The following is a 22,762-nucleotide window of genomic DNA, read 5'->3' as shown; positions in this document are numbered from 1 at the left end:
AAAGATTATTTGAAATTTATGGTTTAAATTATGTTATTTAGCTAGTTGCTTCTGTTTTTGGCTTTCTTAGTGATAGTAGTGTTGCACATTCTTTCTTCTTTATACCAATATTAATGTTTTCCTCTCTGTGTCAGGATGTTCCAAATCACGGATTTCGTGTAGGAATGAAATTAGAAGCAGTAGATCTCATGGAGCCACGTTTAATATGTGTAGCCACAGTAACTCGAATTATTCATCGTCTCTTGAGGATACATTTTGATGGATGGGAAGAAGAGTATGATCAGTGGGTAGACTGTGAGTCCCCTGACCTCTATCCTGTAGGGTGGTGTCAGTTAACTGGATATCAGCTACAGCCTCCCGCATCACAGTGTAAGTTGGTATACAGAAAAGGTGTCCTTTTGTAAAAATCAGCAATTCTCCAGAGGACTATCTCACATAAATCATCTTGTGAGCTCACAGGACAAGAATATACCTATGTCTGATTGGTTGCCAGGTAAGACATTAAGACTCAACAACAATATCACAGAATCAGACCATGTGTACGATGGCAGTGTGAACCCAATAGTCAATTACATAATGACTATAGAAGCACCACAGTCACCAAACTAAACCAGACTTACTATTTTAGTGAGTTAAAAATTATAGACTAAAAGTTTATTGGTATGTAATAAATACTTTTGAGTAAATAGTGGAATCTGTCTCATGTTGAGGCTATGGTTTTGTAGGAACAAGTACCCTTATTTTCAAAGTATCATGCACTTAAATGAGTTTAATGGTCTTGGTAAAGATAGTTCATCTAAGTTGTATCTAGACAACTGTATCATCAAAGTTGTAAGCAATTATTTGGTACCAATTTTCCCTTTTATTTTTCAGCATCGAGAGAAAACCAATCAGCTTCGTCAAAACAGAAGAAAAAGGCTAAGTCCCAGCAATACAAAGGACATAAGAAAAGTGGGTCACCACGTGGTGTTCACATACATTTTCTAATTGTTAACTAATTGGAATCACAGTATTCTTGGACAGAAAATGATATCTCTTGTGAGAACTGATGATTGTGCATTATGTATTATGCTTAAAGGTGCAGTATGCCGTAAAAGGCAAACCCTTTCAATAATGAGAAACATATTTTACTGACAGGAGAAATTATTACCACAGTATTTAAAGCATACGTGGTAAAGAATAGAGCCTGTGAATGATTCTTGAAATAATATATAAAACCTACTAGAAGTTAATCCTTTTTAAAAACCATTTAAAAAAATAAATTAGCGGCCGGGCATGATGGCTCACGCCTGTAATCCCAGCACTTTGGGAGGCCAAGGCGGGTGGATCACCTGAAGTCAGGAGATCGAGACCATCCTGGCTAACATGGTGAAACCCCGTCTCTACTAAAAATACAAAAAATTAGCCAGATATGGTGGCATGAGCCTGTAGTCCCAGCTACTTGGGAGGCTGAGGCAGAAGAATCGCTTGAACCCAGGAGGCGTAAGTTGCAGTGAGCCAAGGTCGCACCACTGCACTCCAGCCTGGGCAACAGAGCAAGACTCCGTCTCAAAAAAAAAAAAAATAGCAGACACTTGATGCTTACAGTACATGTGAAACCTAATAAACCCATTTTTCTTAGCAAAACTTTCTAGAGTGATACTGGTAAGAAATCCAGGTTGCTGGCTAACAAAGTCAAGCTTCACCAAATTTTTCTAGAAATGCTTTCTGTACCATGTTTTACCTTACGATGAATTGTTGTTGGCATTTATAGCCAAAGTAATAAAAAATATATTAACTATATTTGATTTTTTTTAAATCTTACTTCCCCACCATAGAAAGTCATAGCTTTCTCTCTTCATAAAACTTGTCATGGGATGTTTCGTTCTTTTTCTTTTTTTTTTTTTTTTTTTTTTTTTGAGAGACAGGGCCTCACTTTGTTGCCCAGGCTGGAGTGGAGTACAGGAGCGCAATCTCTGCTTACTACAGCCTTGACCTTCCCTGGCTCAAGCAGTCCTCCTACCCAGCCTCCTGAATAGCTTGGACCACAGGCACGTGCTGCCAAGAAAGGGGAGGGATTTTTTTAGAGACAGAGTCTCGCCATGTTGCCCAGCCTGGCCTCAAACTTCTGGGCTCAAGCGATCTGCCTGCCTTAGCTTCCCAAAGTGCTGGAATAGGCATGAGCCACCACACCTGGCCATATTTCATTTCATTCTTAGATAAGGCTTTTTGTTTGTTTGTTTGTTTGTTTTGAGACAGTCTCACTCTGTTGCCCAGGCTGGAATACATCCTCAACTTCCCAGGTACAAGCAATCCTCCCACCTCAGACCCTGGAGTAGCTGATACTATAGGAGTATACCACCATGCCCAGCTAGCTTTTATATTTTTATAGAAATGTTGTCTCACCATGTTGCCTAGGCTGGTCTCAAACTCCTGGGTTCATGTGTTCAATCTGCCTGCCTCGGCCTCCCGAAGTGCTGGGATTACAGGCATGAGGCACGACGCCTGGCCAGTAAAGATATTTTTAAATTAGGCCGGGCACAGTGGCTCACACCTGTAATCCCAGCAACTTTGGGAGGCCAAGGTGGGCAGATGGCTTGAGGCCAGCCTGGGCAACATGGAAAAAAAAGAAAGGCAAGCAAGTGGCCGGACATGGTGGCTCATGCCTGTAATCCAAGCACTTTGGAGGCCAAGGTGGGCGGATCACCTGAGGTCAGGAGTTCAAGACCAGCCTGACCAACATGGTGAAACCCTATCTTTATTAAAACAAAAAAAAAAAGCTATTTAAAAATTTAAAAGTACACTTGAGAATTAAAACTGAAACAGGTTTTTCCAGCTGACTTGCCATGTATGCTCAGGTATGTGCTGATATGCCTCATTAACAACCTAGAGACTGAAATGGCAAGAAGCATCAAATACACTCTGTTCTTACCTTTCTGATGTTTTTGCTTGTTAAGTGGGAAACTAAAAAATTTCTACTGTCCACTGTACTGGTACTTTGAAAAAGAGGCTTTCTCCCAGCACAAAACCCAGGTCAGCCTCACACAAGTAGCAACCAACAGGCCTGTCTCTTGACCTCTGTTTATAGCACAAGCCTCCCACAGGTCCAGAATTATTTTTGCCAAACCGGGCAGATGAAAGGGAGTTCTCATGTATCTGTAAATGAGTAGGAAGAACTCACATGGGAACTTCATTTATGTCAGTGGACTGACAGTAGTAGGTGTGATCACTAAGCTTTCTGTAAGTAAATAACATCTGCTTTCACTTTCTGTTGGATAAGACTTTGGAATTTCAGAATTTTCTTTCCAAGATGTCATATTAAGAATGATTTTTATTACTTAGTGGCTATGTGACATTGCTTTTTAGAACAAATATATGAGTTTTGTATAGACAATTCATTTGCCTCCCTTAGGGTGACTCTTGTAGGATTTGTTTCGGGCTTGTGGGGTTTAAATTATTTTGAATTAATGGGCTGGGAATATGCAAAGAAATATGTAATTAATGAAGTAATATTAGCATCCCAGTTTTTAATGATGTTTACCACAACTAGAGTTCTGGATTCACTGAAAAAATGAATTTTGGTCTACATGTAACAAACATATTATATTCCTCAACTATAATGTTTTAATATTTCCTAATAGTATGACAACATCTCTAATGCCTTTAAATTGTTCTTTGGACATAGAAAAGAACCATGGACCCACAGTACGTCATTAGATACCCTTGGGACCAGATGTACTTTGGAATTCAGAGTTTTTTCAGATTTCAGAAGAGAAATACACTCTGTGTAACATACATTATGTAACACTCCAGACTCTGAAGCATTTTCTAAAGCAAATATATATATAAACATTTACATTAAATGGACCAAATAAAAATTATAGTTATCACCAAGTGAGGTATGGCTTTGTTGCAAAGCTTTTTTAAAAAACTTTTTGAATGTTGGAATTAAATAAGTGTAATGCCATATTAAGAAGCTGCAGTTTTTCACTCTAATGGTGCTGCCTCCTCTTATTTTTTTATATTACTCCGACAGTTTGTTAGAAAGTTTTCCCACTAAACTTTAGTTATACAAATAAAGAATTTGGGGTTTGGAAACCTGTCATCCATTGCAGGCAGACTGCCGTCAATACCAGATGGGCTGTAAAACCTTTTGTTTGTTTTTAAGTTTGCCTTGGGAGATTATCATATTCTGGCTTTGTTTCATCGGATAGCTTGTTGGTCTTTTTGAACTTAAAATCATCTGCTAGTGGTATGTTCTGGTAGTACTTGTTTTGTACAGAAATAGCTGACTGGCTTCATTGGTGTAGCTTGCTTGGTAGTAGGCTGTGTTCATGCCCTGAAGGAGGCATAGTTACTAACACTTTTGAGATTATAATGTTCTGCCAAAAGAATCTTATACACTGTACGGTTTCAAAAACCTCTTTCTTTTAAGGTGTGGTAATTCTAGAGCAGGAAAAGCAGCAGTAATTTATGCTTTAAATCTCACCACTTTCAGGGACTACTGTAAGTAGTCAGAGTTGGACGTTTCTCCTTGCGTGTTTATCTCTTGAGTAGATAGTATGTTAGGAAAACGTCTTAAGTTGTTGCTGTGTGTGATTTTGGTTTGGCTCTTGAGTATTGGATCTACTCAGTGACAGCTTAAATCCCACATCATTTTACATAGGAATACTGTGTGGCTTAGATTTACCTTTTAGTTTTGATTGTGTGAAGCATAATTTTTTATTGTTTGTACTTGGTTCATTCGATCATCTGGAAGAAAACAGACATAACTCAGTCACAAAGATAAGGATCCTTCTGCTTTTTTTTTTTTTTTTTTTCCCCGAGATAAGAGTCTTGCAGTGTCATGCAGGCTGCAGTGCAGTGGCGTGATCTCGGCTCACCACCACAACCTCTGCCTCCCCGGTTCAAGCGATTCTCCTGCCTCAGCCTCCCAAGTAGTTGGAATTACAGGCACGCGCCACTGCACCCAGCTAATTTTTATGTTTTTAGTACAGACAGGGTTTCACCATGTTGGCCAGGCTGGTCTTGAACTCCTGAACTCAGGTGATCTGCCCATCTCAGCCTCCCAAAGTCCTGGGATTGCACGCATGAGCCACTGTGCTTGGTTCTGCAGTATTTACAGAGTTCACAGTATTTTTTGGTTGGCAAAAGCATTGTAAATGTCTTGGAAGGCTTATATTTGTATAGAAAACTATAGCTGAAGGGTGTGATCATTTTTTTTTTCTTTTTTTTTTTAAGACAGAGTCTCACTTTGTTACCCAGCCTGGAGCACAGTCGTGCGTTCATTGCTCACTGCAGCCTTGAACCCTTGGGCTCAAGCAAATCTCCCACCTCAGATTCTGGCCATGCCTAGCTAATTTTTTTTATTTTTTGTAGACACAGGTCTCACTTTGTTGCCCAGGCTGGTCTTAAACTCCTGGCCTCAAGCCATCCTCATTCTTATGCCTTGGCCTCCGAAGGTGCTGGGATTACAGGCATGAGCCACCATGCCCAGCCTGATAAATTTGATTCAGAATAAATCAGATTACTTAAGAATTTGCAGGCAATACGCTTTGAATTTGGAAATACTTTTCAGAGTGAGAATTGGATTTTCTAAAAGTGAACTGTAAACTGAAAGTTAGGGGAGCACATCTCATAACATCCTGCACACAGATAATTTATTTAAACTGTTTTGCTTTGATTTCTCCACCAGTGTTTGGGCCTATATGAGCTATGAAATGCTATCCTAAAAGTAGTGTTTTAAGACCCTTTCTTTCTTCCATTGAGTTTTTACCCCACCTCAAACAGAGACTCTCATCTTGAAAGAAATTAGCCTGCTGTTCTTAAAGCTCTCTGTAATTCATTTTACTTTGTCTTGTTTTAAATTTACTTGAGAGTCAGAATAAATATTACCAGACTCTCAGAGAGTAAAAACCATCTCCCCCAATACACACACACCCTCTCTCTTGTTTTCAGAAATACAAACTTTGCATAATTGGTTCTCTTTTCAGAGTGTCCTGTGCAACACAACTTTCCTAGTTATATAATGCACTTTTCTTACCACGCATGTAAGTGAAAGCTTACTTTAGTCTGACTTGATATTTAGAGAGGAAGATGCCAGTTGGGAAGAAGCCTGTCAGTTTGTCGAGCCTGCCCATGACAGGTGGGGTGCGGAGGAGCTTCTCTGGTGACGAAGAGTTGACTCCTCCTCCATATCGAACCCTTCCAGCACAGACAGCCCCGGAGGCCTTCCCACCTCCCAGCACTAGCCGAGAGTTCAGTCCCAGCCTCAAAACAGGTAATTAGTCACATCAGCACCTCAGGTACTTCAGAGGGTAAAAGTACTGGGTAGGGTGGTGGGAGACAAAGCATGGTCTGGCATGACAGATGCTGACTCATTGAATTTTTTTTTTCTTTTTCTTTCAACTAAAGAATTCATTTCACTAGTCCTTAATAGTCACTTCACTAGGACAAAACATCAGGGAAGGATTTTTACTTTGTTATGAAGTACTTCTGAGCTTCAAATAAGGGTAGTTATAATTTCAAGTTCTAGAATTGTGAGACAACTTGTAGTATTTCATGGTTTTGAACATTCCTCATTGCAGAATTGTATGTGGCTTGGACCTGGTGATAAAGTGTGTCATTAGGGATAAGTCTGTCTGATTAATCAGACACAAAAATGAGGCTTTGTTCATAACATTTCCTAGTGTCTCGTCCATGGAAAGAATGTGTTTTGAATTCCAGTATAATTTCAGTTTTGGCTGAAATTAAAGTGATCACAATTTTAGTTGAATAACAAATTTGGAAATACGATACTTGTATTTTATTATTTCCCCAAGTTCATGATCATATGTGTAGAGTGATTAAATGGTAAATGAATTTGTTTGAGTTTAATTGGTTAGGCCAAGGTAGTAGATTGTAAGGAAGACTGCAGAAGGTTTTGCCCTTTGTAATTACTAAGAACAGGCTTGGTATTATCATAGGGTCTGAGAAGGACTTCACTTACGTATGATGAACTTCAGGCATGAATGTAGATCAGATCATACAGCTTCAAAGCCAGTTATACTTGCCTTGGCATATGTTGTCGTATGCTAACTATTGCTTTTAGACTAAAGTGTTTGCTCTAATCAGCATTCTGTAAAAAGTCTTGCATGTTGGAAACCTAGATGGGACTTGTTACCTAGCTCTGTTTTCTTCTCATTCACCTGTTTGCTAATATTTTGCACCTAAAAGGGTTTTCCTGTTTGTTTCTGTTGTTGGTTATTTGGGGTTTTTTGCCATTTTAGGATGTGTTCTTTAGCTTTTGCCTCCCTCACAATGTATTAGGTCATCTTGCCCCTTCCCAATCTGTTTCTCTGAAGATCACTGTGATATTCTCATATGCAGAGGAAATTACTTCTTTTGTATGAAAAACAAATTAGGATTGTAAATCCAGTGTTACCTTCTCTTTAACAGAAAAATGCTCAAAGTCTAAAGAGCATTCCGGTTTCTTTTCTTGTCTATTTAGCTTTTTTCCTTTTGCACTTCTGTACGAAATAGTCTGGTGTTAATTAAGTATGGCTATTGCGAGTTCCAAATGTAGTTGAGCTTCTATTGCATCTTGGATGTATTTTCTTTAAGCATGAGGCTGATTTGAAGATGTATGTCACATTTCATGATAGGTTACTGATTCATTTAAAACAGAACTTCTGGCACTGGCAAAACCCTAGCATTTGGCGTAAATGTAAACTACCTGGTCCCCTTTGTAACTTCCTTCTTCCACCGGTGTTTCTGTTATCTTCTGAGCTGAGTTTGTGGGACTTGTGATTTTTCTCTGATGAAACTAAGTAGGGACTACATTGCTACCTTAACTATTTGAAAGCTATCATTTCCTTAGCTGTTGAGAGAGTTTATTATTTTTGGGCTTCATAGCTGGAAAAATGTGATTTCGGTTAGCTTATCTTCTGAAATGTTAGTGATTAGTGTCAACAAAGTGACTTCCTTCTAAAACGGGAGCTAAGAAAAGGCATTCATGTAGAAAGTGACATTCAACCACAGGATCTGTTTTATTTCATCCATCATTTATTAAGAAGGCCTGGAAAGGAGAAATGATTCATGTGAAGATACCAGACAGGCTTTGCTTTAGATTCCATGAAAACAATGAAACTTTGCATTAAAACATTGCACATCTGAGTGAGTGTTTCACCTTTATCTTGAGTGATTTTAGCACATCATTTTCATATTTTAACATAACTAGAAGCATAATCCAGAAATTTGTTGTTAGTAGTAATACATATAGCTTCAGGATATGCTTTAGAATCTCAACTTTTTCTTGCATTTTTTTAAAAAACATCTGTTTGAATGAAACATGTTTGATCTTGAACCATGACAATTCTTTTCTCATTCATTTAGCCATCCAGTCATCATATAACAAGATACTGTTTTAATCAACCTTTTATTGTGGGTACTGCACCTTTAATGAAACCTGGGTTTGTTTTCTTGTCCATGTGTATATGTTCTAGGTATTGTTAAAATAGCCTTCACACTGAATCACTGCATGCTGGTTAGAGTTGAAGGATAACTGTTATACACTTGATGTTGTTCCTCATCAAAACATTTTTATTTATATTAAGTAATTATTTTGATGAAAGGAAGAACCAGCTGCACAGTCTTGTTTGCTGTACCTTTGAACAGTCTGATGGGTGTTTGTTTGCTATGATTATATGCGTTAACGTATTCACTTTTCTGTCTTTGGCCAGTTAAATTTTTGATCACCAATACCAAAACCAGTACCAAATAAATTGCTGTCTCTCAAAAGATTATACTTGGCTGGGTGCAATGGCTTACACCTGTAATCCCAGCACTTTGGGAGGCCAAGGCAGGTGGATCACCTGAGGTCAGGAGTTCGAAACCAGCCTGGCAAATATGGGGAAACCTCATCTCTCCTAAAAATACAAAAATTAGCCAGGCGTGGTGGTACACACCTGTAATCCCAGCTACTTGGGAGGCTGAGGCAGGAGAATTGCTTGAACCTGGGAGGCTTAGGTTACAGGGAGCCGGAGGTTACAATGAGCTGAGATTGTTCCACTGCACTTCAGCCTGGGTGACAGAGCAAAACTCCGTCTCAAAAAAAAAAAAAAGATTATTCTTTAAATTAGCAAGTAAGATGTCAGCAACCATTCTTTTTAAACTAATTGCTTGTAACTAAAATCAAGACATGGGCCAGGCATGGCAGCTCGCACCTGTAATCCAGCACTTGGGGAGACCGAGGTGGGCGGATAATGAGGTCAGGAGTTCAAGACCAACCTGACCAACATGGTGAAACCCCATTTCGACTAAAAAAGAAAATAAAGACCTGAAGTATTTTTCCAACTGTACTATTTGACTTTAAAAGTTGTAGCAAGGCTGGGTGCAGTGGCTCACACCTGTAATCCCAGCACTTTGGGAGCCCAGGGTGGGCGAATCACAAGGTCAGGAGTTCAAGACCAACCTGGCCAACATGGTGAAACCCTGTCTCTACTAAAAATACAAAAAAATTTGGCATGGCGTCGTGCGCCTGTAATCCCAGCTATTCAGGAAGCTGAAGGAGGATAATCGCTTGAACCCAGGAGGCGGAGGTTGCAGTGAGCTGAGATTGCACCACTGCACTCCAGCCTGGGCGACAGAGGGAGACTCTTGTCTCAAAAAAAAAAAAAAAAAAAAAAGTTGTGGCAATTTTAATATTATTCCACATGATGGCACTGCCTTTGCCTCATGAAAAACTTAAATGACATACTACCTATCCAGATACTCTATTGAGTTCTCATTCTGCTCTAAATTGACTTTTTTCCTCTGTATGAGCAGTTTTCAGTTCACATCACATAATGTGTATCCTCTCACTTCATTTGTTAATGAAAAGATACAAAATAGAGTAAAACAAAGACCTTTTACCTTTGATTTGGAGCCAGATGCCTGCTGGGGCTGTTGTTTACCTAAGTGAGTATTGTGGGCAGCATGGGTGGTAAGCTCTGTGATGGACAGATCTCAAGCTGCCCAGATTCAGGGGATAGTAGCCAGTCAGTTCCCATTGATCACAGCTTTTTAAGGATGCTGCACTCATGTTGCCAAGTCTATCTACTTTTCAGATTTTCATGTGAAATCTCTTATTTTGAAATACCCAGTCAAATGCATAAAGAACCATTCAGGCCGGGCGCGGTGGCTCAAGCCTGTAATCCCAGCACTTTGGGAGGCCGAGGCGGGTGAATCACGAGGTCAAGAGATCGAGACCATCCTGGTCAATATGGTGAAACCCCGTCTCTACTAAAAATACAAAAAAAATTGGCTGGGCATGGTGGCGCGTGCCTGTAATCCCAGCTACCCAGGAGGCTGAGGCAGGAGAATTGCCTGAACCCAGGAGACGGAGGTTGCGGTGAGCCGAGATCGCGCCATTGCACTCCAGCCTGGGTAACAAGAGCGAAAACTCCGTCTCAAAAAAAAAAAAAAAAAAAAAAAAAGAACCATTCAAATGTGTAAAGAGACCAGGCACGGTGGCTCATGCCTGTGATCCCAACACTTTGGGAGGCCAAGATGGGCGGATCACATGAGGCTAGGAGTTCGAGACCAGCCTGGCCAACATGGTGAAACCTGATCTTTACAAAAATACAAAAGAATTAACCAGGCATCATGGTGCACAGCTATAATCCCAGCCACTTGGAAGGCAGAGGCATGAGAGTCACTTGAACCCAGGAGGCAGAAGTTGCGGTGAGCCGAGATCACGTCATTGCACTCCAGTGTGGGTGATGGAGTCAGATTATGTCTCAAAAAAAAAAAAAAAACCAAGGGCCCGAGCAAGAGTGGAAAAAGCAGTTTCTGACTTCTGATTTAGCAGATTCATGTATGTTAAGGAAGTTGGGGAAGAAGGTAGCATTGCTCACCATGGGACTAGATTCCAGTGGATATGTTAGCACAAAAGACCACCTCGTCTGTTCTTTAAATTATTTGAGCTCAACTTTGGTTAGACAGTAACTTTTTAAGAAACCTGAACATGGCTGGGCGTGGTGGCTTATGGCTGTAATCCCAGCACTTTGGGAGTCCGAGGCGGGCGGATCGCCTGACGTCGGGAGTTTGAGATCAACCTGGCTAACGTGGAGAAACCCCGTCTCTACTAAAAATAAAACCAAGTGTGGTGGCAGTTGTCTGTAATCCCAGCTTCTCAGGAGGCTCAGGCTGGAGAATCAGTAGAATCCTGGAGGTGGAGGTTGCAGTGAGCTGAGATCACACCATTGCACTCCAGCCCGGGTGACAGAAAAAAAAGAAAAGAAATCTGAACACATCTCATAGAGGTTGGTAGTTACTGAAACTAGTTTCTGCTAACCTAGCTGAGGTCATTTTCTTTTTTTTTAAGATGGGGTTTCACCATGTTGGTCAGGCTGGTCTTGAACTCCTGACCTCAGGTGATCTGCCCGCCTTGACCTCCAAAGTGCTTGGATTACAGGCGTGAGCCACCACACCTGGCTGCTGAGGTCATTTTCATTAGGAAAAAAATGCAGACAAGCCGCTTTTTGAATGGAAAAGTTCTGTAGGCTTAAGGGAAAATATACAGGGCAATCTTGTGGTACTAGGTAATTGTGTTGAGGGCAGTAACAAGAAGGGTTTATGAAAGAAGATAGGAAAATCTCAGAGTTAAACTCAGCCTAAAATTTTTGCCGAAGTCCCGTTTGGACCCAAAAAGATGAAATTTCTTTCTCTTCATCCTTGCTCGTGGATTAGAAAGAGCCCTCTTGTCACTACGAATTCTGCTAGCATGACTTCTGTGGCTACTCAGAAACCTAAACACCTAAAATACTGGAAAGTGAGCCAGGTGCATTGGCGCACTCCTGTAATGCCGCTACTCGGGAGGCTGAGGCAGCAGGTTGCTTGAGGCTAGGAATTCAAGGCCAGTCTGGGCAACATAGTGAGACCCCCATGTCTTTATATATGTATATGAAACTGAAAAGCAGTTTTCCATGCTAAAGACCTATGGAAACGTGACTATGCTGTTAATTGGTTTCCATTAAAAAGTAAGTTATCAGATAACTCAGGCAGGCACTCAGCCTTGAACTGGCCTCCTGCCATGTCCCACACATAGCTAGGACTGTAAGCATTAGCTGCCACACCCAGCTCAGGAGTTGAATGTTCGTTTTTCTTGGTGGGGGGCGGTACACAGGGTCTCGCTCTGTCACTCAGGCTGGAGTGCAATGACAGAATCATAGGTCACTGTAATGTGGGACTAAGGCTTGTACCACCATACCCAGCTCTTATTTTTTTCTTTTTTTCATAGAGATAGGGATTTGCTCCGTTGCCCAGGCTGCCACCACATCCAGCCCAGATTTTTTTTTCTTCTTTCATTTTTGGAGGTAGAGTCTCACACTGTCACTGGGACTGGAGTGCAATGGCAGGATCTTGGCTCACCGCAACCTCTGTCTCCCAGGTTCACATGGTTCTCCTGCCTCAGCCTCCCGAGTAGCTGGGATTACAGGCATACACAACCATACCTGACTAATTTTTTGTATTTTTAGTAGCGATTGAGTTTCACTGTGTTGGCCAGATTGGTCTCGAACTCCTGACCTTGTGATCCACCCATCTAAGCCTCTCAAAATGCTGGGATTATAGGCATGAGCCACTGTGCCCAGATTTATTTTTTTATAAATATGTGTTACATCTTTATGTAATTTATGGGTGTGTTTTTTTTTTTTTTATAGAGATGGAGACTCGTTCTGTTGCCCAGGCTGGAGTGTAGTGGTGTGATCTCGGCTCACTACCAGCCTCCATCGCCCAAGTTCAAGCTGGTCTCTTGCTTCAGCCCGAGTATAGGCTCACACCACCGCGTCCAGCTAATTTTTTTGTACTTTTTGTAGAGACAGGGTTTCCCCGTGTTGGCCAGGCTGTCCTAGAAATCCTGACATCAGGTGATCCACCCGCCTTGGCCTTCCAAAGTGTTGGGATTACAGGCATGAGCCACCACGCCTGGCCAATGTATATAGATAATTTTTTAATGTCTCTATTTAACATCAGATTTCTATCTTTTTCCTCAGAGAATATTTTTAATAAAAGTACGCCTTGGGGCCAAGCATGGTGGCTCACACCTATAATCCCAGCACTTTGGGAGGCTGGGGTGGGTGGCTCATGAGCTCAAGAGATCGAGACTATCCTGGAAGTGGTGAAACCTCGTCTCTACTAAAAATACAAAAATTAGCTGTGCATGGTGGCAAACACCTGTAGTCCCAGCTACTCGGGAGGCTGAGGTAGGGGAATCGCTTGAACCCGAGAGACGGAGGTTGCAGTTAGCCTCCGTCTAAGATGGCGCCACTGCACTCCAACCTGGCAAGACAAAAAGTCTCAAAAAAAAAAAAGGACTCCCTGGGAATAATAATATTAATATATTAAAGTCACTTACTGTATTGAGAATTATTAAAGATTGTATATAAGAGGCAGGCCGCAGTGGTTCACTCCTGCAATCCCAGCACCTTGGGAGGCAAAGGCAGGCGGATCACAAGGTCAGAAGATTGAGACCATCCTGGCCAACATGGCAAAACCCTGTCTCTACTAAAATACGAAAAATTAGCTGGGCATGGTGACACATGCCTGTAATCCCAGTACTCGGGAGGCCGAGGCAGGGGAATCACTTGAACCCAAGAGGCAGAGATTGCAGTGAGCCAAGATTACGCCACTGCACTCCAGCCTAGCAACAGAATGAGGCTCTGTCTCAAAAAAAAATATTTTACTAAAGAACCATGCAAGAACTGCATGATTGTTTGTACAGACGTTGACGTAAAAGTGAATACTTAATAATAAATGAAATTCTCTCCCAGATTAGTGAGCATTATTACCCCACACATTTCATTGAAGATATCCATAGTGCATGTTCCTGATGCAGTATTGTTCCTTTCCAGAACATTCCTTAACTGCTAATATACTTTGAAAATTAAAATTAACTGAATGCTCATACTTCAGGGATTTAACTTTAAGTTATTGAGGAAATGAAGAAGTCTTATTAACTGTAAGGCTGATGGAACATGAAGATTACAGGCAATCTGAGTACCCTAGCGAGACTTAATAGCCCATATGTTTCTCTCTCATTCAGTGACGACATTGCAGCTGAAGGAGGAGTTGCTGGATGGAGAGGATTATAATTTCCTCCAAGGAGCTTCTGATCAGGAAAGCAATGGCTCTGCCAACTTCTACATCAAACAAGAGCCGTGAGGTGGCTCAGAAACTGAGGGCGGGAGGGGAAGGATTTTACACAGGACTGATTTATAATCCATCCAGCTGTACAGGGGGCTATTCTACTGGGACATTTTGCTAAACATAGAAGATTTCAGTTCCAGATTTTTCAGGTGGGTGGGAAACTATTTTAGTCGGGGGGTGGGGAAATTTTCGATTTATAAAGATGGACAATTTTTGTGTTGTATTTGAAGCTTTTGAAAGAATTTTGTAATATTTTCCAAGTTTGGATTTATGTGCATTGTTAACAAGAACTGAAATTCTAACTTTTTTGGTAAGATTAAAGTTTAGGTAGCAGGATTGAAGGAAATGATTTCAGAAGGATATAGTCGTTAAATGCAAATGAACTGTCATTACAAATGAACCTTTTTGGTACCTGTTGGGAGATTTTGGGATTTTTAGAAGTTAGGCCAGTCACATCTCCAGCTTCCTTTGCTGCAGAAATATGCAACTGAACTCCTCATGGAGGGGTCATCACCACATAGGTCATGGAAGGGATCCTTATTTCTGCTTGTTGGCATTTTATCACAGCCCATTTTAAATGTTTGTACAGAAATATTTTACATTCTGTGAAAATTTATTTGGAGTTCTATATGAAACTGGAAGAACTCTGGATACTTTTATATGTTCTGTTTTAATTAAAAAAATGATTAAAATTATCCTAACACTAAAGTGTTAAACTGGAATGGTTGACAGGATATACAGGATCTCCATCTACATGTTGAGGGGTTGGGGAAAATGCAATATTGTCCTAAGTTTATTTTGTTTTCCTTACCCCACAAAAGGGATTCTGATCATTTCTCTGCCATTTCCCTCTGTCTGTGAGATAGCAACTTGGTGTAACTACAACCAAAAAGAGATGGTCTGTATTATCAGGAGAATCAGATTGAAAGTCATTCAAAGCCAGAATAAGTTTAGATTTCAAAATCATTCCAGCTCTGCTTTTCTCTCTCCTGGATTTGGTAGAAAACTAATTTGAAAGAGAATTTAATTTTCTTAAAATTCCGTATATACACACACACACATACACACACACACACACATATATATAATTGTCTTTAACTGTATTCAGGATTTGTTTTAATAACCGATTTGGACCATTTTGAACATTCCCTGTTTTAAAATTCACATGGTTTCCTTTAAAAAAAAAAAAAAAAAAAAAGGTATACAAGGGTAAATTGGTGAAAGGTTTGCTCTCTGCATTTTCTAACTTTCTACTGAGTTGTGACTGAATGAGAGCGCTCTAGCGTTTACCAGTGAGGTTCATAAACTAAACTCTCAGGAATTAATTGCATCTGTTCTAGAAGTGCTTCTGGGTCTTAGCCTGGCCTCTTCAGAGTGGTAATATTGACCATCTTCTCTGGAATATAGGTAGGGCTAATTAGAAATTAATCAAAATGATTAACCTCTACAGTCCTTCAGCCTATGGAATGCTTTAAAAAATGTTAATGGAAAGCCCCAGGAGACCATTTTAGGTAAGATTTTTGTTTGAATTTTAAAATGCATAGAACGTTAAAAAACCAGCAATTTATTTTCTAAAATATTGCTCTACTTTTGGGAATAATAACATTGGTAATACGCACAGGTTTACCTCATTCTATGCAAGAGGGGTTAATAACATAAGGTTTTGTAATAGCTACTGGAAGTAAAATTTGTTACTTTATAGTGTAAGAATGTATGGAATCGCATGTCACCATTTCTTAGTACCGACTCTTTAGGGGCATAAATGCAGATCACATCAACACAAGTTGATTCTCATGTGTCAAATGTATGTGAATTCAGCTGTTAAATTACTGGATATTTATCTTAACATTGCTGAGAGGGACCTACTGTAAATGTGACATCCTCACACTTCCCATATCTTTAACTTTGAAAAATCTTCTCGCAAACTTAAAGCCTAGAAGTATTCCAAAGCAAGGGTTACAGCAGTCTTTATTCTCAGGCTTACTGAATGAAACCCAGGACAAATTCCACAGTACAGGCACAAGCAGCCTGTTGTATGGTGTACTCTGCCAGTACCTTGGATTTCGGGGCTCCATGGGGAACTGAATTAAACGAGGAAAGAGATGATTTGGAGCCGGTCAGTCCTGGTAATATATGAAATGCTCATTTACAGCCAGCTTTCATAAGCTTCCAATTCTACAGCAAAACCAGGCTCTGAGTGTTTTAGAATTTCCTAATTCATGAAGTGTTTCTTGTCTTGATCCCGTGACCAGCAGTTGAAGGTTGGTAAGGACTTTCCCACAGTCTAAACACAACCTAAAGCCCTCTTTATTGTTCATACTAACTCCTGCTGCTGACAAACAAAAAAAATGAATGCAGAGGAGATTTATGTCTTAGCCATAACTCCAGTTGTACAACTCAGTCGCCCCATTCTCCTTTACGGTTCAAAATGTACTGCTGACCTTTGGTTTGTTTTTCTGTTTTGTTTTGTTTTTTTCCTGTTACGATTTATTTGGGGACTTTTGGTAGTTTAAACTCTTTAACCTTTTCCTTGCTGTGTATGAGGAAAGCTAAAGCTGTTATCAACTTCTTATTCTACGATACTAACACGGGTTTTCAGTGTTTGTTTGTTTTTATTATTATTAATTTTGCGTGATGTGAATACCCTCTCCCATCAATATTTGTATTATGGTGCTATATATTGGTAATGATCCTTTAATATTGGGAAGGGATTTTAAAAATACTGTGATTAAACTGGGTTTCTTCCTTTGATTTTCATATTTTAAATAAAGCCACAGTCATTTATACAAAAGAAAAGCATCTGTCCCTGGGCAAATCTTTTGAGGACAGAGTCAGAGTAAACTGCATAAGGTTTTTACATCATTTCTGTATGTATTTGATATATAGATCAATATCTGTACAAATTTAATCTTTTATTTTCTTGGTAACTCGTGGTCATTGAGAAAGTGTTTGAAACTTTCTCATGAAATGTATATATAATGGCGTGAAAAATTCCTTTGGAGAAATTTATGTTCCTTTCATTTTTACCAAATTGCAAATTTTCAGCATGGATGTGAAAAGCATTAAAATTATAACTTTGTGTACCAGATGAAAATAATTCACTAAATTCGCCCTTTTTTACACAAAATAAAATGTTAAAGTTAAGCTGGATTTGAGCGGTTCTTTAACATGCTTTGGTTTGGGGGGTTGCTTTTCTCTTGCGTGCCCACTGTAAACAGTCACAGACCCCTATGAAAGTTGGTTCAGTCCCGTCCTCTAATGAGGGATAGCAGGCACATGAGTGCTGTGAGGAAGAATTTACCACCAGCTCGTGAGGGAGCCGAGAGTGGTATGGTTAGACTTACGGACAAGGTGCCTTGGCGGTGGACTTTCATGGGCAGGGAGGGAAAGGGCAAAAACCACAGCAGGAGCCAAGGTGAATAGAGACCTATATGGGGAAATTAAATCACCTTAGTTAGAACATTGTGTTTTGGGGTTGGCATGCTTAGTAGGAGACTTTATTTTTTAACTCCATTAACCTCAGCAGCAAAATTAATCAGATGTAAATAAAGTGTCCCAGCTAGCTCTTGCCCTTAACATTAAAAGGGAATGCAAAAAAAGCCTTCCTTTACCCACAGCTGGCTCTTTGGAAAATTATTCAACTTTTACTGCAGATGCAGTTGGTAGAGATATTTATGAATTGGAAAAGGATATGTAAGATAGTAATGAGATGGACTGGGTCTCTTCAGGGATTAATTTCACACTCTAGAAAAATGTAACGCATTTGGCCAGGCATAGTGGCTCACATGTGTAATCCCAGCACTTTGGGAGGCTGAGGCAGGTGGTTCACCTGAAGTCAGGAGTTCAACACCAGCCTGACCAACATAGAGAAAACCCATCTCTACTAAAAATACCAAATTAGCCGGGCATGGTGGCACATGCCTGTAATCCCAGCTACTTAGGAGGCTGAGGCAGGAGAATCAATTGAACCCAGAAGGCGGAGGTTGCGGTGAGCTGAGATCACACCATTGCACTCCAGCCTGGACAGCAAGAGCGAAACTCGGTCTCAAAGACATAAGAATAAAAAAACACATTAAAAATATAAAATGGGGCTGGGAGCAGTGGCTAACGCCTGTAATCCCAGCACTTTGGGAGGCTGAGGCATGTGGATCATGAGGTCAGGAGATCGAGATCAACCAACATGGTGAAACCCCATCTCTACTAAAAATACAAAAATTAGGTGGGTGTGGTGGCGGATGCCTGTAATTAATTCCAGTGCCACTCAGAAGGCTGAGGCAGGAGAATCACTTGAACCCAGGAGGCAAAGGTTGCAGTGAGCCGAGATCACACCACTGCACTCCAGCCTGGGTGACAGTTTGACTCCATCTATATATATAATATAGAAATATATATATATGAAAAATATAATGCATTCCAAGAAAAACAAAAGCCTAATTTCTAATTTCTGCCCTGGTTCTACCTTATGTGATTTGAACAGTTGCCTTAGTAAGCTGGAATTCCCAGGTTGGTGCTCATTTACTATCCCATGAGCTTTCATAAATATATTTTTCTTTTTTCCTTTTTTTTTTTTTTTTTTTTATGAGACGGAGTCTCGCTTTGTCACCCAGGCTGGGGTGCAGTGGTGCGATCTCACCTAACTGCAACCCCCACCTCACGGGTTCAAGCGATTCTCCTGCCTCAACTTCCCAAGTAGCTGGAATTACAGGCATGAGCCACTCACCCAGCTAACTTTGTATTTTTAGTAGTAACGGGGTTTCACCATGTTGGTCAGGCTGGTCTCAAACTCCTGACCTCAGGTAATCCGCCTGTCTCACTGCCTTGCCCTCCCAAAGTGCTGGATTGCAGTTGTGAACCAGTATTTCTCATTCAATTCTAACAAATTGAGTCATGACATCCGAAACCTTACTCAGCTTTTACCACTACAGATTGAGGTCACTTACCCTCCCAACTCACTTCCTCACTGGGGAAACTATTTAAAGGTAGTTAAAAAAAAAAAAAAAAAATGGCAGCAGTAAAGCATTGTGGCCATGGGCATGGAGTCTGAAGCCAGCTCTCGGGCTGGAAACTGGCTCCTCCTCCACTGGCTAGTTATGTAACGTGGCTCAGTTTCCTCCGTTGTAAACTGGTGCCTGCCTCCCCAGAGTCATGAAGGTGCAATGAAGTTCTTTGAATAGCCCTGGCAGAGTAAGCCCATGCTTTGCTGCTGCTCCTAACCCAGGTACCTCCACCAGCCTGCATCAGTGTCACCAGGGAGCACAGTGAGATGCAGGTGCTCGGGAATATCAAACTTCCGCTTACCTCTGATGAGAATGTAACATATATAAACATAGATGAATTACATTTGAAATTGAGGAATGATATTTAAAATGTTAAGCTTATCAATTGTTGAAACTAAAATCTAGACACTTTTTTTTGTACTAAAACATTAAAAGTATTACATCATTCCAAAGGAAAATTGTTTTCTTCCTACTCTGTCACTGACCGCAACACTTCTGACACCAGATGTAAGGGGGCCGTTTCCCTTCACACCGAGCATTTCTCTGCAGTCACCAGCTGGGTGTCCTCTCAATTCTGATGCTGTCTACCTAGATTCAGACCACACAGGTTAAGGACTCCAGCCTCGAAGACTGCCCCCATTTCAGATGCCAATTGCAAGCCCCAGGTTACAACATTTTTTTTTTTTTTTTTTTTGAGATGGGGTCTTGCTATGTTGCCCAGGCTGCTGGAGTGCAGTGGCTATTCACAGGCGAGATCCCACTACTGATCAGCACCGGAGTTTTGACCTGCTCTGTTTCCAACCTGGGCAGGTTCACCCCTCCTTAGGCAGCCTGATGGTCCCCCACTCCCAGGAGTTCACCATATTGATGCCGAACTTAGTGCAGACACCCAATCGGCATAGCTCACTACAGCCCAGAACTCCTGGGCTCAAGCGATCCTCCCACCTCAGCCTCCCGAGTAGCCCAGACTACAGGCACACGCCACCGCGCCCCACCCAGGTTACAACTTTGTTCCTCTGACGAATTGGCTGTAAATTAAGGATTCCCATGACCCCTTCCTTAGATTCAGTTAATTTGCTAGAAAGGGTCATAGAACTCGGGGAACAACTACTTATATTTGTTGGTTTAATAAAAGATATAGCTGGTGTGCATCTGTGATCCCAGCAACTCAGGAGGCTGAGTTGGGAGGATTGTTTGAGCCCAGGAGTTAAAGGCTAACGTGGACAACATAGCAAGACCTCCATCTCTAAGAGAGGATATAGATGGACCAGATGCATGGGGCAGGGTATGTGGAAAATGGCATGGAGCTTCCACGCCCTCAGAGTGTACCACCCACCACCAAGCACCTCAGCAATCTGGAAGCTCCCCACACCCTATTCTTTAGGGGTTTTATGGAAGCTTCATTACATAGGCGTGACTGATTGCATAATTGGCCATCGGTGAACAATTCAAACTTAGCCCCTCTCCTCTTCTTGGAGGTTATAGGGAGGCTATCCAGGAGCTCCCATAGCCACCAGTCATCTCATTAGCATATAAGGAACCTAACATTTGAGATTACAAGGGTTTTAGGAGCTGTGTGCCAGGAACCAGAGGCAGAGACCAAATATGTACTTAAATCATGATGTCACTGTCTTATAGCTACTGTAGCAGTATAAATAAAAAGCATAGGATTGTCATATATAGGAGTGACATTTAGCTTTTACTTTTTTTTTTTTTTGCGATGGAGTCTTACTCTCGTTGCCCAGGCTGGAGTGCAATGGCACGATCTTGGCTCACTGCAACCTCCACCTCCCGGGTTCAAGCCATTCTCCTGCCTCAGCCTCCCGAGTGACTGGGATCACAGGTGCCTGCCACCATGCCTGGCTAATTGTATTTTTAGTAGAGACAGGTTTCACCACGTTGGCCAGGCTCCAGGCTGGTCTCAAACTCCTGACCTCAGGTGGTCCACCCGCCTTGACCTCCCAAAGTGCTGGGATTACAGGCATGACCCACGGCATCCAGCCATAAAAATCTTTCATACAGGAATATACATTTATGCATTAGCTAAAGTAGTTGGGATATAGTTTGATTTCCTTATTCGTTTCCTTAGATACACAGCCAGGGCCATGCTTTTCCTCTCCAGCCCTACCATTTTCCCTCATAGAATGTCTTGAGGTATACCCAGGTTCTTAGAAGGATCAATTATTCTTTGATAATAAGCAGGATTTAGATGCAGATAATGCTACTATTTAGCCAGGGAACCACGTCACTTCTTTCAGCTCAGTATCAAATAAGCACAAGGAGACAGTGTCCAGTTTCCAAAGGCTTTACTGGCAAATATGCTCTACAAAAGAATGATCACTCCTGTTGCTTCTAAGTCAGTGGAATGAAGAGCTGTGTCCAGGGACACACCAAGCCGGGCTGAAGGAGACTGCTGCTGTGTCCACCTCTTATTCATAGACCCAGTCATGAGCACAAGACTTGTAGTCAACCAGTTCTTCAGGCTTAAACCATAGGCTGATTTCTTTTTCAGCACTTTTTACTGAGTCACTGCCATGAATGATGTTCCTAAGAAAGAAAACAATTACTAGTCACTGTGTTTGTTCATTTTTCTTTTTTTGTCACCATGTTTTAAACTGCAGAAGTCTGCTTCATGGGTACAGCAACGGACAGCCACTCCAGACTTTTTCAGCCAAATTGCCACTTGAAGCAGCAGCAGACCCATTTATACCCCCAAAGTGTTTCCTTTTTTTTTTTCAGACGGAGTTTCACTCTTGCTACCCAGGCTGGAGTGCAATGGCGCGATCTCGGCTCACCGCAACCTCCGCCTCCTGGGTTCAGGCAATTCTCCTGCCTCAGCATCCCGAGTAGCTGGGATTACAGGCACGCGCCACCATGCCCAGCTAATGTTTTGTATTTTTAGTAGAGACGGGGTTTCACCATGTTGACCAGGATGGTCTCCATCTCTTGACCTGGTGATCCACCCGCCTCGGCCTCCCAAAGTGTTGGGATTACAGGCGTGAGCCACCGCGCCCGGCAAGTGTTTCCTTTTAAAAGCACCTGTAAAGGTGCTTGGTTCCAAACACTCCTTGTTTTAACTGTATTATGCTTCCAAGTCCAGCCCCCACTATCAAAACAGTGCTTGTACCCCAAGATTGCTGATAACATAAAACATTCCTCCTCAAATTTTGGAAAACACGGTAATATTCAAAAGCACTCCAGATCAACATCCCAACTAGATATGATGTATTCATTGTCACAGGCCAGTTCCGCTGCAACTTCTTACAACTCTGATTTGCAAAGCCCAGCCATGACATAACACTGCTTATTAATAACAATCCCTTTATTGCACTTGAACCTCACAACTTTGTAAAGGTTTTGAATAGATTGTGTACAGGCGAAGGAACCAGAAGGCTAACCGACACGCCCAGGGACAAAGTACTCATGGCTAAAAATCTTCCCTTCTCCACACCTAGCATTGCCTGCTGTGCTACACAGGAACCACCACATAGAGCTCCCTTGTAGTATCTTGCTCACAATTAACCTAGGGAATAAGCGATCTATGAAAGCTTTTTTTTTTGAGACGGAGTCTTGTCAGCCTCCTATAATGCTGGGATTACAGGCGTGAGCCACCGTGCCCA

General features: G+C 41.4%; 2 protein-coding genes across 21 annotated transcripts in view; one reads left to right on the top strand and one right to left on the bottom strand.

Moving 5' to 3' along the window:
- The window catches only part of MBTD1 (mbt domain containing 1), a 78,020-nt gene extending 60,731 nt beyond the window's left edge, over positions 1-17,289 (top strand). For 14 of the 18 annotated variants that reach the window (XM_032280074.1, XM_032280073.1, XM_032280072.1 and 11 more), the window contains 4 exons: positions 135-369; positions 874-951; positions 6,068-6,259; positions 14,042-17,289. In XM_032280074.1, the coding sequence (XP_032135965.1) occupies positions 135-369; positions 874-951; positions 6,068-6,259; positions 14,042-14,160 (624 nt within the window). In that variant the 3' untranslated portion in view covers positions 14,161-17,289. Of the gene's footprint in view, positions 1-134; positions 494-873; positions 952-6,067; positions 6,260-14,041 lie in introns of those variants that run through there. The other 4 variants (XM_032280083.1, XM_032280082.1, XM_032280084.1 and 1 more) reach the window with 2 other exon arrangements.
- A 4,142-nt stretch (positions 17,290-21,431) lies between these two features.
- The window catches only part of NME2 (NME/NM23 nucleoside diphosphate kinase 2), a 6,655-nt gene continuing 5,324 nt past the window's right edge, over positions 21,432-22,762 (bottom strand). For all 3 annotated transcript variants that reach the window (XM_032280067.1, XM_032280066.1, XM_032280068.1), the window contains one exon: positions 21,432-21,689. In XM_032280067.1, the coding sequence (XP_032135958.1) occupies positions 21,572-21,689 (118 nt within the window). In that variant the 3' untranslated portion in view covers positions 21,432-21,571. The remainder of the gene's footprint in view (positions 21,690-22,762) is intronic.

The sequence above is a fragment of the Sapajus apella genome, unplaced genomic scaffold (genome assembly GCF_009761245.1).
Source record: "Sapajus apella isolate SASKATOON/1434 unplaced genomic scaffold, GSC_monkey_1.0 scaffold12, whole genome shotgun sequence".
Lineage (NCBI taxonomy): Eukaryota > Metazoa > Chordata > Mammalia > Primates > Cebidae > Sapajus > Sapajus apella.
This window is presented reverse-complemented; position numbering and strand designations above follow the sequence as displayed.